This window comes from Pleurodeles waltl, chromosome 12, assembly GCF_031143425.1.
Source record: "Pleurodeles waltl isolate 20211129_DDA chromosome 12, aPleWal1.hap1.20221129, whole genome shotgun sequence".
Taxonomy (NCBI): Eukaryota; Metazoa; Chordata; class Amphibia; order Caudata; family Salamandridae; genus Pleurodeles; species Pleurodeles waltl.
Window position 1 is genome coordinate 25,484,537 of NC_090451.1, and position 18,973 is coordinate 25,503,509.

The following is an 18,973-nucleotide window of genomic DNA, read 5'->3' on the forward strand; positions in this document are numbered from 1 at the left end:
GCTGAGACATCAGTAGGCACCTCCCACCCCCTGCCACCCTCCCCCCTTTAACCTCTCTGCAGACAGAAGTAGACTCCACCTGCACAAGAGTGCAGATTCCCGTGGGTTTGGTGAGACGGGGATCACATGCCTATTAGGGCTCTGGACTCTGCTGGGATACCAGGAGACCCTTGTTCACCGGGAGACAAGACCTCCGGGACAGTTGCCCCCCCCCCCCCCCCCCCCGGATCTGTGTTTCCCAGCACAAGGCACTGCCTGAGTCAGAGCTGAAGAAAAGGAGCTCTGGAGCCCTCTTCCCTTAGTCGGCTCCTTGCCGCTCCCCAGACTAGGCGCTATGTTGACCCCTTGGCAGTGCCCCACGGCTAAGCAAATACTCCTGTGATACTCAGGAAGCAAAATCAGTGATATTCTTATTTAGAATCAAACCAATAGCAAAGTTACTCTCTGATTAAACATTTGCTTCTGTACAGAAATCATTTACATTCTAGTGTTATTTAAACATTGTACAACTTTGTGCTAGCCTTTGGCTAGTCCATAAGAAAGAGAGGGGCGTGGCTGCGTCCACCGCTGCTCACTCCTCATCACTGTCCTGCTTGTTCAGGTACTGTCCGGCCTCCCAGCGCAAGGCCATGGCGCTCTTACGGCGACTCACTCGAGTGGACTCCACGATCTGAGGGAACAAGAAAGGAATACGTTAGTAAGAGGTGGACGTCTAGTGTGGCTGTGGAGGGCACCCCTACAAGTGTGACTGTGGAGGACACCCCTACCAGTGTGGCTGTGGAGGACACCCCTACCAGTGTGGCTGCGGAGGACACCCCTACCAGTGTGGCTGCGGAGGATACCTCTACCAGTGTGGCTGTGGGGTACACCGCTACCAGTGTGATTGTGGAGGACATCCCTACCAGTGTGGCTGTGGAGCACACCCCTACCAGTGTGACTGTGGAGCACACCCCTACAAGTGTGGCTGTGGAGCACACCCCTACCAGTGTGACTGTGGAGCACACCCCTACAAGTGTGGCTGTGGAGGACACCCCTACCAGTGTGGCTGTGGAGCACACCCCAACCACTGTGGATGTGGAGGACACCCCTAACAGTGTGACTGCCGAGCACACCCCTAACAGTGTGAATGTGGAGGACACCCCTACCAGTCTGGCTGCGGAGGACACCCCCACCAGTGTGGCTGTGGAGCACACCCCTACCACTGTGGATGTGGAGCACACCCCTACCAGTGTGGCTGCAGAGGACACCCCTAACAGTGTGACTGCCGAGCACACCCCTAACCGTGGCTGCGGAGGACAACCCTACCAGTGAGACTGTGGAGGACACCCCTACCTGTGTGGCTGTGGAGGACATTCCTACCAGTGTGGCTGTGGAGGGCATCTCTACCAGTGTGGCTGTGGGGGAAAACTCTACCAGTGTGGCTACGGGGGACATCTCTACCAGTGTGGCTGCGGTGGACACCCCTACCATTGTGACTATTCGACATATCTACGAGTGTGGCTTTGGAGAACAGGTCTACCAGTGTGGCTGTGGAGCACACCCCTACCAGTGTGACTGTGTATGACACCCCTACCGGTGTGGCTGCAGAGGACACCCCTACCAGTGTGACTGTGGAGGACACCCCTACCAGTGTGGCTGCGGAGCACACCCGTACCAGTGTGGCTACAGAGGACACTTCTACCAGTGTGGCTGTAGAAGGCATCTCTACCAGTGTGGCTGAGGGGGACATCTCTACCAGTGTGGCTGTGGAGGACATCTCTACCAGTGTGGCTGGAGAGGACAGCAGTACCAGTGTGGCTGCGGAGGACACCCCTAACAGTTTGGCTGTGGAGGACATCTCTACCAGTGTGGCTGTGGTGGACACCCCTACCATTGTGACTGTATTAGACATATCTACCAGTGTGGCTATGGAGCACACCCCTACCAGTGTGACTGCGGAGGACACCGCTACCAATGTGGCTGCGGAGGACACCGATAACAGTGTGGCTGCAGAGGACATCTCTACCAGTGTGGCTTTGGAGGACACTTCTACCAGTGTGGCTGTGGAGCACATCTCTACCAGTGAGACTCCGGAAGACACCCCTACCAGTGTGCCTGTGGAGCACACCCGTACCCTTGTGGCTGCGGAGGACAGCCCTAACAGTGTGGCTGTGGAGGACACCCCTACCAGTGTGGCTGTGGAGCACACCCCTACCAGTGTGGCTGCGGAAGACACCCCTACCAATATGGCTGTGGAGGACACACCAACCAGTGTGGCTGTGGAGCACACCCCTACCAGTGTGGCTGTGGAGGATACCTCTGCCAGTGTGGCTGTGGAGGACACCCCTACCAGTGTGGCTGTGTAGGACACCCCTACCAGTGTGGCTGTGTAGGACACCCCTGCAAGTGTGGCTGACATCTTTACCAGTGTTGCTGTAGAGGACACCCCTACCAGTGTGGCTGTGGAGGACACCCCTACCAGTGTGGCTGTGGAGGACACCCCTACCAGCCTGGTTGTGGAGCACACCCCTACCAGTGTGACTGTGGATGACACCCCTACCAGTGTGGCTGCAGAGCACACCCTCTCCAGTGTGGCTACGGAGGACACTCCTACCAGTGTGGCTGTGGAGGGCATCTCTATAAGTGTGGCTGTGGGGGACATCTCTACCAGTGTGGCTGTGGGGGACATCTCTACCAGTGTGGCTGTGGAGGACATCTCTACCAGTGTGACTGCGGTGGACACCCCTACCATTGTGACTGTATTAGACTTATCTACCAGTGTGGCTGTGGAGAACAGGTCTCCCATTGTGGCTGTGGAGAACAGGTCTCCCAGTGTGGCTGTGGAGGACATCTCTACCATTGTGCCTGTACTGGACATAACTACCAGTGTGGCTGTGGAGAACAGGTCTACCAGTGTGGCTGTGGAGCACATCCCTACCAGTGTGACTGTGGATGACACCCCTACCAGTGTGGCTTCGGAGCACACCCCTACCAGTGTGGCTTTGGAGGGCATATCTACCAGTGTGGCTGTGAAGGACATCTCTACCAGTGTGGCTGTGGAGGACATCTCTACCAGTGTGGCTGGAGAGGACAGCAGTACCAGTGTTGCTGTAGAGGACACTCCTAAATGTGTGGCTGTGGAGGACATCTCTACCAGTGTGGCTGTGGAGGACACCTCTACCAGTGTGGCTGGAAAGGACAGCAGTCCCAGTGTTGCTGTAGAGGACACTCCTACAAGTGTGGCTGTGGAGGACATCTCTACCAGTGTGATTGTGGAGCACACCCCTACCAATGTGGCGGTGGCGCACACCCCTACCAATGTGGCTGTGGAGCACACCCCTACCAGTGTGGGTATGGAGCACACCCCTACCAGTGTGGATGTGGAGGGCATCTCTACCAGTGTGGCTGTGGGGGACATCTCTACCAGTGTGGCTGTGGGGGACACCCCTACCATTGTGAGTGTATTAGCCATATCTACCAGTGTGGCTGTGGAGAACAGGTCTACCAGTGTGGCTGCAGAGGACACCCCTACCAGTGTGAATGTGGAGCACACCCCTACTAATGTGGCTGTGGAGCACACCCCTACCAGTGTGGATATAGAGCACACCCCTACCAGTGTGGATGTGGAGCACACCTCTACCAGTGTGGCTGCGGAGGACACCCCTACAAGTGTGACTGCTGAGCACACCCCTAACAGTGTGGCTGCGGAGGACACCCCTACCAGTGTGGCTGTGGAGCACACCCCTACCACTGTGGATGTGGAGCACACCCCTACCAGTGTGGCTGCAGAGGACACCCCTAACAGTGTGACTGCTGAGCACACCCCTAACAGTGTGGCTGCAGAGGACGCCCCTACCAGTGAGACTGTGGAGGACATTCCTACCAGTGTGGCTGTGGAGGGCATCTCTACCAGTGTGGCTGTGAGGGACATCTCTACCAGTGTGGCTGTGGAGCACACCCTTACCAGTGTGACTGTGGAGCACAGCCCTACCAGTGTGGCTGCGGAGGATACCCCTAACAGTGTGAATGCTGAGCACACCCCTACCAGTGCGAATGTGGAGGACACCCCTACCAGTGCGAATGTGGAGGACACCCCCAACCAGTGTGGCTGTGGAGGACACCCCTACCAGTGTGGCTGTGGAGCACACCCCTACCACTGTGGATATGGAGCACACCCCTACCAGTGTGGCTGCAGAGGACACCCCTAACAGTGTGACTGCTGAGCACACCCCTAACAGTGTGGCTGCAGAGGACGCCCCTACCAGTGAGACTGTGGAGGACATTCCTACCAGTGTGGCTGTGGAGGGCATCTCTACCAGTGTGGCTGTGGGGGACATCTCTACCAGTGTGGCTGCGGTGGACCCTCCTACCATTGTGACTGTATTAGACATATCAACCAGTGTGGCTTTGGAGAACAGGTCTACCAGTGTGGCTGTGGAGCACACCCCTACCAGTGTGACTGTGTATGACACCCATACCAGTGTCGCTGCAGAGGACACCCCTACCAGTGTGACTGTGGAGGACAGCCCTACCAGTGTGGCTGTGGATGACACCCCTACCAGTGTGGCTTCGGAGCACACCCCTACCAGTGTGGCTTTGGAGGGCATATCTACCAGTGTGGCTGTGAAGGACATCTCTACCAGTGTGGCTGTGGAGGACATCTCTACCAGTGTGGCTGGAGAGGACAGCAGTACCAGTGTTGCTGTAGAGGACACTCCTAAATGTGTGGCTGTGGAGGACATCTCTACCAGTGTGGCTGTGGAGGACACCTCTACCAGTGTGGCTGGAAAGGACAGCAGTCCCAGTGTTGCTGTAGAGGACACTCCTACAAGTGTGGCTGTGGAGGACATCTCTACCAGTGTGATTGTGGAGCACACCCCTACCAATGTGGCGGTGGCGCACACCCCTACCAATGTGGCTGTGGAGCACACCCCTACCAGTGTGGGTATGGAGCACACCCCTACCAGTGTGGATGTGGAGGGCATCTCTACCAGTGTGGCTGTGGGGGACATCTCTACCAGTGTGGCTGTGGGGGACACCCCTACCATTGTGAGTGTATTAGCCATATCTACCAGTGTGGCTGTGGAGAACAGGTCTACCAGTGTGGCTGCAGAGGACACCCCTACCAGTGTGAATGTGGAGCACACCCCTACTAATGTGGCTGTGGAGCACACCCCTACCAGTGTGGATATAGAGCACACCCCTACCAGTGTGGATGTGGAGCACACCTCTACCAGTGTGGCTGCGGAGGACACCCCTACAAGTGTGACTGCTGAGCACACCCCTAACAGTGTGGCTGCGGAGGACACCCCTACCAGTGTGGCTGTGGAGCACACCCCTACCACTGTGGATGTGGAGCACACCCCTACCAGTGTGGCTGCAGAGGACACCCCTAACAGTGTGACTGCTGAGCACACCCCTAACAGTGTGGCTGCAGAGGACGCCCCTACCAGTGAGACTGTGGAGGACATTCCTACCAGTGTGGCTGTGGAGGGCATCTCTACCAGTGTGGCTGTGAGGGACATCTCTACCAGTGTGGCTGTGGAGCACACCCTTACCAGTGTGACTGTGGAGCACAGCCCTACCAGTGTGGCTGCGGAGGATACCCCTAACAGTGTGAATGCTGAGCACACCCCTACCAGTGCGAATGTGGAGGACACCCCTACCAGTGCGAATGTGGAGGACACCCCCAACCAGTGTGGCTGTGGAGGACACCCCTACCAGTGTGGCTGTGGAGCACACCCCTACCACTGTGGATATGGAGCACACCCCTACCAGTGTGGCTGCAGAGGACACCCCTAACAGTGTGACTGCTGAGCACACCCCTAACAGTGTGGCTGCAGAGGACGCCCCTACCAGTGAGACTGTGGAGGACATTCCTACCAGTGTGGCTGTGGAGGGCATCTCTACCAGTGTGGCTGTGGGGGACATCTCTACCAGTGTGGCTGCGGTGGACCCTCCTACCATTGTGACTGTATTAGACATATCAACCAGTGTGGCTTTGGAGAACAGGTCTACCAGTGTGGCTGTGGAGCACACCCCTACCAGTGTGACTGTGTATGACACCCATACCAGTGTCGCTGCAGAGGACACCCCTACCAGTGTGACTGTGGAGGACAGCCCTACCAGTGTGGCTGCATAGCACACCCCTACCAGTGTGGCTACAGAGGACACTTCTACCAGTGTGGCTGTAGAGGGCATCTCTACCAGTGTGGCTGTGGGGGACATCTCTACCAGTGTGGCTGTAGAGGACATCTCTACCAGTGTGGCTGGAGAGGAAAGCAGTACCAGTGTGGCTGCGGAGGACACCCCTAACAGTGTGGCTGTGGAGGACATCTCTATCAGTGTGGCTGTGGTGGACACCCCTACCATTGTGACTGTATTAGACATATCTACCAGTGTGGCTGTGGAGCACACCCCTACCAGTGTGGCTGCGGAGGACACCCCTAACAGTGTGGCTGCGAAGGACATCTCTACCAGTGTGGGTGTGGAGGACACCTCTACCAGTGTGGCTGTGGAGGACATCTCTACCTGTGAGACTCCGGAAAACACCCCTACCAGTGTACCTGTGGAGCACACCCGTACCATTGTGACTGCAGAGGACAGCCCTAACAGTGTGGCTGTGGAGGACACCCATACCAGTGTGGCTGTGGAGCACACCCCTACCAGTGTGGCGCGGAAGACACCCCTACCAATATGGCTGCGGAGGACACACCAACCAGTGTGGCTGTGGAGAACACCCCTACCAGTGTTGCTGTGGAGGACACCCCTACCAGTGTGGCTGTGTAGGACACCCCTACAAGTGTGGCTGACATCTCTACCAGTGTTGCTGTAGAGGACACCCCTACCAGTGTGGCTGTGGAGGACACCCCTACCAGTGTGGCTACGGAGGGCACTCCTACCAGTGTGGCTACGGAGGGCACTCCTACCAGTGTGGCTTTGGAGGGCATATCTACCAGTGTGGCTGTGGAGGACACCCCTACCTGTGTGGCTGTGGAGGACATTCCTACCAGTGTGGCTGTGGAGGGCATCTCTACCAGTGTGGCTGTGGGGGAAAACTCTACCAGTGTGGCTACGGGGGACATCTCTACCAGTGTGGCTGCGGTGGACACCCCTACCATTGTGACTATTCGACATATCTACGAGTGTGGCTTTGGAGAACAGGTCTACCAGTGTGGCTGTGGAGCACACCCCTACCAGTGTGACTGTGTATGACACCCCTACCGGTGTGGCTGCAGAGGACACCCCTACCAGTGTGACTGTGGAGGACACCCCTACCAGTGTGGCTGCGGAGCACACCCGTACCAGTGTGGCTACAGAGGACACTTCTACCAGTGTGGCTGTAGAAGGCATCTCTACCAGTGTGGCTGAGGGGGACAACTCTACCAGTGTGGCTGTGGAGGACATCTCTACCAGTGTGGCTGGAGAGGACAGCAGTACCAGTGTGGCTGCGGAGGACACCCCTAACAGTTTGGCTGTGGAGGACATCTCTACCAGTGTGGCTGTGGTGGACACCCCTACCATTGTGACTGTATTAGACATATCTACCAGTGTGGCTATGGAGCACACCCCTACCAGTGGGGCTGCGGAGGACACCGCTACCAATGTGGCTGCGGAGGACACCCCTAACAGTGTAGCTGCAGAGGACATCTCTACCAGTGTGGCTTTGGAGGACACCTCTACCAGTGTGGCTGTGGAGGACATCTCTACCAGTGAGACTCCGGAAGACACCCCTACCAGTGTGCCTGTGGAGCACACCCGTACCCTTGTGGCTGCGGAGGACAGCCCTAACAGTGTGGCTGTGGAGGACACCCCTACCAGTGTGGCTGTGGTGCACACCCCTACCAGTGTGGCTGCGGAAGACACCCCTACCAATATGGCTGTGGAGGACACACCAACCAGTGTGGCTGTGGAGCACACCCCTACCAGTGTGACTGTGGATGACACCCCTACCAGTGTGTCTGCAGAGCACCCCCCCTCCAGTGTGGCTATGGAGGACACTCCTACGAGTGTGGCTGTGGAGGGCATCTCTATCAGTGTGGCTGTGGGGGACATCTCTACCAGTGTGGCTGCGGGGGACATCTCTACCACTGTGGCTGTGGAGGACATCTCTACCAGTGTGACTGCGGTGGACACCCCTACCATTGTGACTATATTAGACATATCTACCAGGGTGGCTGTGGAGAACAGTTCTACCATTGTGGCTGTGGAGAACAGGTCTCCAAGTGTGGCTGTGGAGGACATCTCTACCATTGTGCCTGTACTGGACATATCTACCAGTGTGGCTGTGGAGAACAGGTCTACCAGTGTGGCTGTGGAGCACATCCCTACCAGTGTGACTGTGGATGACACCCCTACCAGTGTGGCTTCGGAGCACACCCCTACCAGTGTGGCTACGGGGGGCACTCCTACCAGTGTGGCTTTGGAGGGCATATCTACCAGTGTGGCTGTGGAGGACATCTCTACCAGTGTGGCTGTGGAGGACATCTCTACCAGTGTGGCTGTGGAGGACACCCCTACCAGTCTGGTTGTGGAGCACACCCCTACCAGTGTGACTGTGGATGACACCCCTACCAGGGTGGCTGCAGAGCACACCCCCTCCAGTGTGGCTACGGAGGACACTCCTACAAGTGTGGCTGTGGAGGGCATCTCTATCAGTGTGGCTGTGGGGGACATCTCTACCAGTGTGGCTGCGGGGGACATCTCTACCAGTGTGGCTGTGGAGGACATCTCTACCAGTGTGACTGCGGTGGACACCCCTACCATTGTGAATGTATTAGACATATCTACCAATGTGGCTGTGGAGAACAGTTCTACCATTGTGGCTGTGGAGAACAGGTCTCCAAGTGTGGCTGTGGAGGACATCTCTACCATTGTGCCTGTACTGGACATATCTACCAGTGTGGCTGTGGAGAACAGGTCTACCAGTGTGGCTGTGGAGCACATCCCTACCAGTGTGACTGTGGATGACACCCCTACCAGTGTGGCTTCGGAGCACACCCCTACCAGTGTGGCTACGGAGGGCACTCCTACCAGTGTGGCTTTGGAGGGCATATCTACCAGTGTGGCTGTGGAGGACATCTCTACCAGTGTGGCTGTGGAGGACATCTCTACCAGTGTGGCTGGAGAGGACAGCAGTACCAGTGTTGCTGTAGAGGACACTCCTAAAAGTGTGGCTGTGGAGGAGATCTTTACCAGTGTGGCTGTGGAGGACACCTCTACCAGTGTGGCTGGAAAGGACAGCAGTACCAGTGTTGCTGTAGAGGACACTCCTACAAGTGTGGCTGTGGAGGACATCTCTACCAGTGTGACTGTGGAGCACACCCCTACCAATGTGGTGGTGGCGCACACCCCTACCAATGTGGCTGTGGAGCACACCCGTACCAGTGTGGATATGGAGCACACCCCTACTAGTGTGGTTGCGGAGAACACCCCTACCAGTGTGACTGCTGAGAACACCCCAAACAGTGTGGCTGCGGAGGACACCCCTACCAGTGTGACTGTGGAGGACACCCCTACCAGTGTGGCTGTGCAGGACACCCCTACCAGTGTGGCTGTGGAGGGCATCTCTACCAGTGTGGCTGTGGGGGACATCGCTACCAGTGTGGCTGCGAGGGACATCTCTATCAGTGTGGCTGCAGTGGACACCCCTACCATTGTGAGTGTATTGGACATATCTACCAGTGTGGCTTTGGAGAACAGGTCTACCAGTGTGGCTGCGGAGGACACCCCTACCAGTGTGACTGTGGAGGACACCCCTACCAGTGTGGCTGCGGAGCACACCCTTACCAGTGTGGCTACGGAGGACACTCCTACCAGTGTGGCTGTAGAGGGCATCTCTACCAGTGTGGCTGTGGGAGACATCTCTACCAGTGTGGCTGTGGAGGACATCTCTACCAGTGTGGCTGTGGAGGACATCTCTACCAGTGTGGCTGTGGAGGACATCTCTACCAGTGTGGCTGGAGAGGACAGCAGTATCAGTGTGGCTGTAGAGGACACTCCTACAAGTGTGGCGGTGAAGGACAGCTCTACCATTGTGGCTGTATTGGTCATATCTACCAGTGTGGCTGTGGGGGACACCTCTACCAGTGTGGCTGCGGAGGAGACCCCTACCAATGTGGCTGTGGAGGACATCGCTACCAGTGTGTTTGTGGAGGACACCTCTACCAGTGTGGCTGTGGAGCATACCCCTACCAGTGTGGCTGCGGAGGACAGCCCTACCAGCGTGCCTGTGGAGCACACCCCTACCACTGTGGCTGTGGAGGACTCCTCTACCAGTGTAGCTGTGTAGGACATCTCTACCAGTGTGGCTGTGGAGCACATCTCTACCAGTGTTGCTGTGGAGGAAACTCCTATCCGTGTGACTGTTTAGGACACCCCTACCAGTGTGGCTGTGGAGCACACCCCTACCAGTGTGGCTGGTGAGCACACCACTACCAGTGTGGCTGTGGAGGACACCCCTACCAATGTTACTGTGGAGGACACCCCTACCAATGTGGTTGTGGAGCACACCCCTACCAGTGTGACTGTGGATGACACCCCTGCCATTGTGGCTGCAGAGCACAACCCCTCCAGTGTGGCTACGGAGGACACTCCCACCAGTGTGGTTGTGGAGGGCATCTCTATCAGTGTGACTGCAGTGCACACCCCTACCATTCTGACTGTATTAGACATATCTACCAGTGTGGCTGTGGAGAACAGGTATACCATTGTGGCTGTGGAGAACAGGTCTACCAGTGTGGCTGTAGAGGACATCTCTACCATTGTGGCTGTATTGGACATATCTACCAGTGTGGCTGTGGAGAACAGGTCTACCAGTGTGGCTGTGGAGCACACCCCTACCAGTGTGGCTGCGGAGCACACCACTACCAGTGTGGCTGCGGAGGACACCCCTACCAGTGTGACTGTGGAGGACACCCGTACCAATGTGGCTGTGGAGCACACCCCTACCAGTGTGACTTTGGATGACACCCCTGCCATTGTGGCTGTAGAGCACACCCCCTCCAGTGTGGCTACGGAGGACACTCCTACCAGTGTGGCTGTGGAGGGCATCTCTATCAGTGTGGCTGTGGGGGACATCTCTACCAGTGTGGCTGCGGGGGACATCTCTACCAGTGTGGCTGTGGAGGATATCTCTACCAGTGTGACTGCAGTGGACACACCTACCATTGTGAGCGTATTAGACATATCTACCAGTGTGGCTGTGGAGAACAGTTATACCATTATGGCTGTGGAGAACAGGTCTACCAGTGTAGCTGTGGAGGACACCCCTACCAGTGTGGCTGTGGAGCACACCCCTACCAGTGTGGCTGCGAAAGACACCCCTAACAATATTGCAGCGGAGGACACACCAACCAGTGAGGCAGTGGAGCACACCCCTACCAGTGTGACTGTGGAGGACATCTCTAGCATTGTGGCTATGGAGGACACCCCTACCTGTGTGGCTGTGGGGGGACACCCGTACCAGTGTAGCTGTGTAGGACACCCCTACAAGTGTAGCTGACATCTCTACCAGTGTTGCTGTAGAGGACACCCCTACCAGTGTGGCTGTGGAGAACACGTCTACCAGTGTGGCTGTGGAGCACACGTCTACCAGTGTGACCGTGGATGACACCCCTACCAGTGTGGCTGCAGAGGTCACCCTTACCAGTGTGACTGTGGAGGACACCCCTACCAGTGTGACTGTGGAGGACATCCCTACCAGTGTGGCTGCGGAGCACACCCCTACCAGTGTGGCTGTGGATGACACCCCTACCAGTGTGGCTACAGAGGACACTCCAACCAGTGTGGCTTTGGAGGGCATCTCTATCAGTGTGGCTGTGGGTGACATCTCTACCAGTGTGGCTGCGGGGAACATCTCTACCAGTGTGGCTGTGGAGGTCATCTCTACCAGTGTGACTGCGGTGGACACCCCTACTATTGTGACTGTATTAGACATATCTACCAGTGTGGCTCTGAAGGACATCTCTACCATTGTGGCTGTACTGGACATATCTACCAGTGTGGCTGTGGAGAACAGGTCTACCAGTGTGGCTGTGGAGCACACCACTACCAGTGTGACTGTGGATGACACCCCTACTAGTGTGGCTTCGGAGCACACCTCTAACGGTGTGGCTACGGAGGATACTCCTACCAGTGTGGCTGTGGAGGGCATATCTACCAGTGTGGCTGTGGGGGACATCTCTACCAGTGTGGCTGTGGAGGACATCTCTACCAGTGTAGCTGGAGAGGACAGCAGTACCAGTGTTGCTGTAGAGGACACTCCTAAAAGTGTGGCTGTCGAGGACATCTCTACCAGTGTGGCTGTGGAGGACACCTCTACCAGTGTGGCTGGAAAGGACAGCAGTACCAGTGTTGCTGTAGAGGACACTCCTACAAGTGTGGCTGTGGGGGACATGTCTACCAGTGTGACTGTGGAGCACACCCCTACCAATGTGGCGGTGGCGCACACCCCTACCAATGTGGCTGTGGAGGACACCCCTACCAGTGTGGAAATGGAGCACACCCCTACCAGTGTGGATGTGGAGCACACCCGTACCAGTGGGGTTGCGGTGGACACCCCTCCCAGTGTGACTGCCGAGCACACCCCTAACAGTGTGGCTGCGGAGGACACCCCTGCCATTGTGGCTGTAGAGCACACCCCCTCCAGTGTGACTACGGAGGACACTCCTACCAGTGTGGCTGTGGAGGGCATCTCTTTCAGTGTGGCTGTGGGGGACATCTCTACCAGTGTGGCTGCGGGGGACACACCTACCATTGTGAGCGTATTAGACATATCTACCAGTGTGGCTGTGGAGAACAGTTATACCATTATGGCTGTGAAGAACAGGTCTACCAGTGTAGCTGTGGAGGACATCTCTACCATTGTGGCTGTATGGGACATATCTACCAGTGTGGCTGTGGAGAACAGGTCTACCAGTGTGGTTGTGGAGCACACCCCTACCAGTGTGACTGTGGATGACACCCCTACCAGTGTGGGTACGGAGGACACTCCTACCAGAGTGGCTGTGGGGACATCTCTACCAGTGTGGCTGTGGAGGACATCTCTACCGGTGTGGCTGGAGAGGACAGCAGTACCAGTGTTGCTATAGAGGACACTCCTACAAGTGTGGCTGTGGAGGGCACCCCTACCAGTGTGGCTGTGGAGGACACCTCTACCAGTGTGGCTGGAGAGGATCACAGTACCAGTGTTGCTGAAGAGGACACTCCTACAAGTGTGGGTGTGGAGGACATCTCTACCAGTGTGGCTGTGGAGGACACCTCTAGCAGTGTGGCTGGAAAGGACACCAGTAACAGTGTTGCTGTAGAGGACTCTCCTACAAGTGTGGCTGTGGGGGACATCTCTACCAGTGTGAATGTGGAGCACACCCCCACCAATGTGGCTGTGGAGCACACCCCTACCAGTGTGGATATGGAGCACACCCCTACCAGTCTGGATGTGGAGCACACCCCTACCAGTGTGGATGTGGAGCACACCCCTACCAGTGTGGCTGCGGAGGACACCCCTACCAGTGTGACTGCCGAGCACACCCCTAACACTGTGGCTGCGGAGGACACCCCTACCAGTGTGGCTGGAAAGGACACCAGTAACAGTGTTGCTGTAGAGGACTCTCCTACAAGTGTGGCTGTGGAGGACATCTCTACCAGTGTGAATGTGGAGCACACCCCCACCAATGTGGCTGTGGAGCACACCCCTACCAGTGTGGATATGGAGCACACCCCTACCAGTCTGGATGTGGAGCACACCCCTACCAGTGTGGATGTGGAGCACACCCCTACCAGTGTGGCTGCGGAGGACACCCCTACCAGTGTGACTGCCGAGCACACCCCTAACACTGTGGCTGCGGAGGACACCCCTACCAGTGTGGCTGGAAAGGACACCAGTAACAGTGTTGCTGTAGAGGACTCTCCTACAAGTGTGGCTGTGGAGGACATCTCTACCAGTGTGAATGTGGAGCACACCCCTACCAATGTGGCTGTGGAGCACACCCCTACCAGTGTGGATATGGAGCACACCCCTACCAGTGTGGATGTGGAGCACACCCCTACCAGTGTGGCTGCGGAGGACACCCCTACCATTGTGACTGCCCAGCACACCCCTAACACTGTGGCTGCGGAGGACACCCCTACCAGTGTGAATGTGGAGGACACCCCTACCAGTGTGGTTGTGGAGCACACCCCTACCAGTGTGGCTACGGAGGACACTCCTACCAGTGTGGCTGTGAGGGACATCTCTACCAGTGTGGCTGCGGTGGACAACCCTACCATTGTGACTGTATTACACATATCTACCAGTGTGGCTGCGGAGAACAGGCCTACCAGTGTGGCTGTGGAGCACACCCCTACCAGTGTGACTGTGGAGGACACCCCTACCAGTGTGGCTGCAGAGCACACCCCTACCAGTGTGGCTACAGAGGACACTCCTACCAGTGTGGCTGTAGAGAGCATCTCTACCAGTGTGGCTGTGGGGGACATCTCTACCAGTGTGGCGGTGAAGGACAGCTCTACCATTGTGGCTATATTGGTCATATCTCCCAGTGGGCTGTGGGGGACACCTCTACCAGTGTGGCTGCGGAGGACACCCCTACCAATGTGGCTGCGGAGGACACCCCTAAGAGTGTGGCTGTGGAGGACATCTCTACCAGTGTGGCTGTGGAGGACACCTCTACCAATGTGGCTGTGGAGCACACCCCTACCAGTGCGGCTGCGGAGGACACCCCTACCAATGTGGCTGCGGAGGACACCCCTATCTATGTGGCTGTGGAGGACACCCCTAACAGTGTGGTTGTGGAGCACATCTCTACCAGTGTGGCTGTGGAGGACACCTCTACCAGTGTGGCTGTGGAGCACACCCCTACCAGTGTGGCTGCGGAGGACACCCCTATCAGCGTGCCTGTGGAGCACACCCCTACCATTGTGGCTGGGGAGGACAGTCCTAACAGTGTGGCTGTGGAGGACACCCCTACCAGTGGCTGTGGAGCACACCCCTACCAGTGTGGCTGCGAAAGACACCCCTAACAATATGGCAGCGGAGGACACACCAACCAGTGAGGCAGTGGAGCACACCCCTACCAGTGTGGCTGTGGAGGACATCTCTAGCATTGTGGCTGTGGAGCACACCCTTACCAGTGTGACTGTGGAGCACAGCCCTACCAGTGTGGCTGTGGAGCACACCCCTACCACTGTGGATGTGGAGCACACCCCTACCAGTGTGGCTGCGGAGGATACCCCTAACAGTGTGACTGCCGAGCACACCCCTACCAGTGCGAATGTGGAGGACACCCCCAACCAGTGTGGCTGTGGAGGACACCCCTACCAGTGTGGCTGTGGAGCAAACCCCTACCACTGTGGATGTGGAGCACACCCCTAACAGTGTGGCTGCAGAGGACGCCCCTACCAGTAAGACTGTGGAGGACATTCCTACCAGTGTGGCTGTGGAGGGCATCTCTACCAGTGTGGCTGTGGGGGACATCTCTACCAGTGTGGCTACGGGGGACATCTCTACAGTGTGGCTGCGGTGGACCCTCCTACCATTGTGACTGTATTAGACATATCTACCAGTGTGGCTTTGGAGAACAGGTCTACCAGTGTGGCTGTGGAGCACACCCCTACCAGTGTGACTGTGTATGACACCCCTACCAGTGTGGCTGCAGAGGACACCCCTACCAGTGTGACTGGGGAGGACAGCCCTACCAGTGTGGCTGCATAGCACACCCCTACCAGTGTGGCTACAGAGGACACTTCTACCAGTGTGGCTGTAGAGGGCATCTCTACCAGTGTGGCTGTGGGGGACATCTCTACCAGTGTGGCTGTAGAGGACATCTCTACCAGTGTGGCTGGAGAGGAAAGCAGTACCAGTGTGGCTGCGGAGGACACCCCTAACAGTGTGGCTGTGGAGGACATCTCTATCAGTGTGGCTGTGGTGGACACCCCTACCATTGTGACTGTATTAGACATATCTACCAGTGTGGCTGTGGAGCACACCCCTACCAGTGTGGCTGCGGAGGACACCCCTAACAGTGTGGCTGCGAAGGACATCTCTACCAGTGTGGCTGTGGAGGACACCTCTACCAGTGTGGCTGTGGAGGACATCTCTACCTGTGAGACTCCGGAAGACACCCCTACCAGTGTGCCTGTGGAGTACACCCGTACCATTGTGGCTGCGGAGGACAGCCCTAACAGTGTGGCTGTGGAGGACACCCATACCAGTGTGGCTGTGGAGCACACCCCTACCAGTGTGGCTGCGGAAGACACCCCTACCAATATGGCTGCGGAGGACACACCAACCAGTGTGGCTGTGGAGAACACCCCTACCAGTGTGGCTGTGGAGGACACCCCTACCAGTGTGGCTGTGTAGGACACCCCTAAAAGTGTGGCTGACATCTCTACCAGTGTTGCTGTAGAGGATACCCCTACCAGTGTGGCTGTGGAGCACACCCCTACCAGTGTGGCTGTGGAGGACACCTCTACCAGTGTGGCTGTGTAGGACATCTCTACCAGTGTGGCTGTGGAGGACATCTCTACCAGTGTAGTTGTGGAGCACAACTCTACCAGTGTTGCTGTGGAGGACACTCCTACCAGTGTGACTGTGGAGGACACCCCTACCAGTGTGGCTGCTGAGCACACCCCTACCAGTGTGGCTGCGGAGCACATCCCTACCAGTGTGACTGTGGAGGACACCCCTACCAATCTGGTTGTGGAGCACACCCCTACCAGTGTGACTGTGGATGACACACCTACCAGTGTGGCTGCAGAGCACCCCCCCTCCAGTGTGGCTACGGAGGACACTCCTACGAGTGTGGCTGTGGAGGGCATCTCTATCAGTGTGGCTGTGGGGGACATCTCTACCAGTGTGGCTGCGGGGGACATCTCTACCACTGTGGCTGTGGAGGACATCTCTACCAGTGTGACTGCGGTGGACACCCCTACCATTGTGAATGTATTAGACATATCTACCAGTGTGGCTGTGGAGAACAGTTCTACCATTGTGACTGTGGATGACACCCCTACCAGTGTGGCTGTGGAGAATAGGTCTACCAGTGTGGCTGTGGAGCACATCCCTACCAGTGTGACTGTGGATGACACCCCTACCAGTGTGGCTTCGGAGCACACCCCTACCAGTGTGGCTACGGAGGGCACTCCTACCAGTGTGGCTGTGGAGGAGATCTTTACCAGTGTGGCTGTGGAGGACACCTCTACCAGTGTGGCTGGAAAGGACAGCAGTACCAGTGTTGCTGTAGAGGACACTCCTACAAGTGTGGCTGTGGAGGACATCTCTACCAGTGTGACTGTGGAGCACACCCCTACCAATGTGGTGGTGGCGCACACCCCTACCAATGTGGCTGTGGAGCACACCCGTACCAGTGTGGATATGGAGCACACCCCTACTAGTGTGGTTGCAGAGAACACCCCTACCAGTGTGACTGCTGAGCACACCCCAAACAGTGTGGCTGCGGAGGACACCCCTACCAGTGTGACTGTGGAGGACACCCCTACCAGTGTGGCTGTGCAGGACACCCCTACCAGTGTGGCTGTGGAGGGCATCTCTACCAGTGTGGCTGTGGGGGACATCGCTACCAGTGTGGCTGCGAGGGACATCTCTATCAGTGTGGCTGCGGTGGACACCCCTACCATTGTGAGTGTATTGGACATATCTACCAGTTTGGCTTTGGAGAACAGGTCTACCAGTGTGGCTGCGGAGGACACCCCTACCAGTGTGACTGTGGAGGACACCCCTACCAGTGTGGCTGCGGAGCACACCCTTACCAGTGTGGCTACGGAGGACACTCCTACCAGTGTGGCTGTAGAGGGCATCTCTACCAGTGTGGCTGTGGGAGACATCTCTACCAGTGTGGCTGTGGAGGACATCTCTACCAGTGTGGCTGTGGAGGACATCTCTACCAGTGTGGCTGTGGAGGACATCTCTACCAGTGTGGCTGGAGAGGACAGCAGTATCAGTGTGGCTGTAGAGGACACTCCTACAAGTGTGGCGGTGAAGGACAGCTCTACCATTGTGGCTGTATTGGTCATATCTACCAGTGTGGCTGTGGGGGACACCTCTACCAGTGTGGCTGCGGAGGAGACCCCTACCAATGTGGCTGTGGAGGACATCGCTACCAGTGTGTTTGTGGAGGACACCTCTACCAGTGTGGCTGTGGAGCATACCCCTACCAGTGTGGCTGCGGAGGACAGCCCTACCAGCGTGCCTGTGGAGCACACCCCTACCACTGTGGCTGTGGAGGACTCCTCTACCAGTGTAGCTGTGTAGGACATCTCTACCAGTGTGGCTGTGGAGCACATCTCTACCAGTGTTGCTGTGGAGGAAACTCCTACCCGTGTGACTGTGGAGGACACCCCTACCAGTGTGGCTGTGGAGCACACCCCTACCAGTGTGGCTGGTGAGCACACCACTACCAGTGTGGCTGTGGAGGACACCCCTACCAATGTTACTGTGGAGGACACCCCTACCAATGTGGTTGTGGAGCACACCCCTACCAGTGTGACTGTGGATGACACCCCTGCCATTGTGGCTGCAGAGCACACCCCCTCCAGTGTGGCTACGGAGGACACTCCCACCAGTGTGGTTGTGGAGGGCATCTCTATCAGTGTGACTGCAGTGCACACCCCTACCATTCTGACTGTATTAGACATATCTACCAGTGTGGCTGTGGAGAACAGGTATACCATTGTGGCTGTGGAGAACAGGTCTACCAGTGTGGCTGTAGAGGACATCTCTACCATTGTGGCTGTATTGGACATATCTACCAGTGTGGCTGTGGAGAACAGGTCTACCAGTGTGGCTGTGGAGCACACCCCTACCAGTGTGGCTTCGGAGCACACCACTACCAGTGTGGCTGCGGAGGACACCCCTACCAGTGTGACTGTGGAGGACACCCGTACCAATGTGGCTGTGGAGCACACCCCTACCAGTGTGACTTTGGATGACACCCCTGCCATTGTGGCTGTAGAGCACACCCCCTCCAGTGTGGCTACG

At 57.0% G+C, this 18,973-nt stretch overlaps 1 protein-coding gene across 2 annotated transcripts in view; it reads right to left on the minus strand.

Moving 5' to 3' along the window:
• Positions 1-221: 221 nt before the first annotated feature.
• The window catches only part of MISP (mitotic spindle positioning), a 204,657-nt gene continuing 185,905 nt past the window's right edge, over positions 222-18,973 (minus strand). For both annotated transcript variants that reach the window (XM_069216997.1, XM_069216998.1), the window contains one exon: positions 222-670. In XM_069216997.1, the coding sequence (XP_069073098.1) occupies positions 572-670 (99 nt within the window). In that variant the 3' untranslated portion in view covers positions 222-571. The remainder of the gene's footprint in view (positions 671-18,973) is intronic.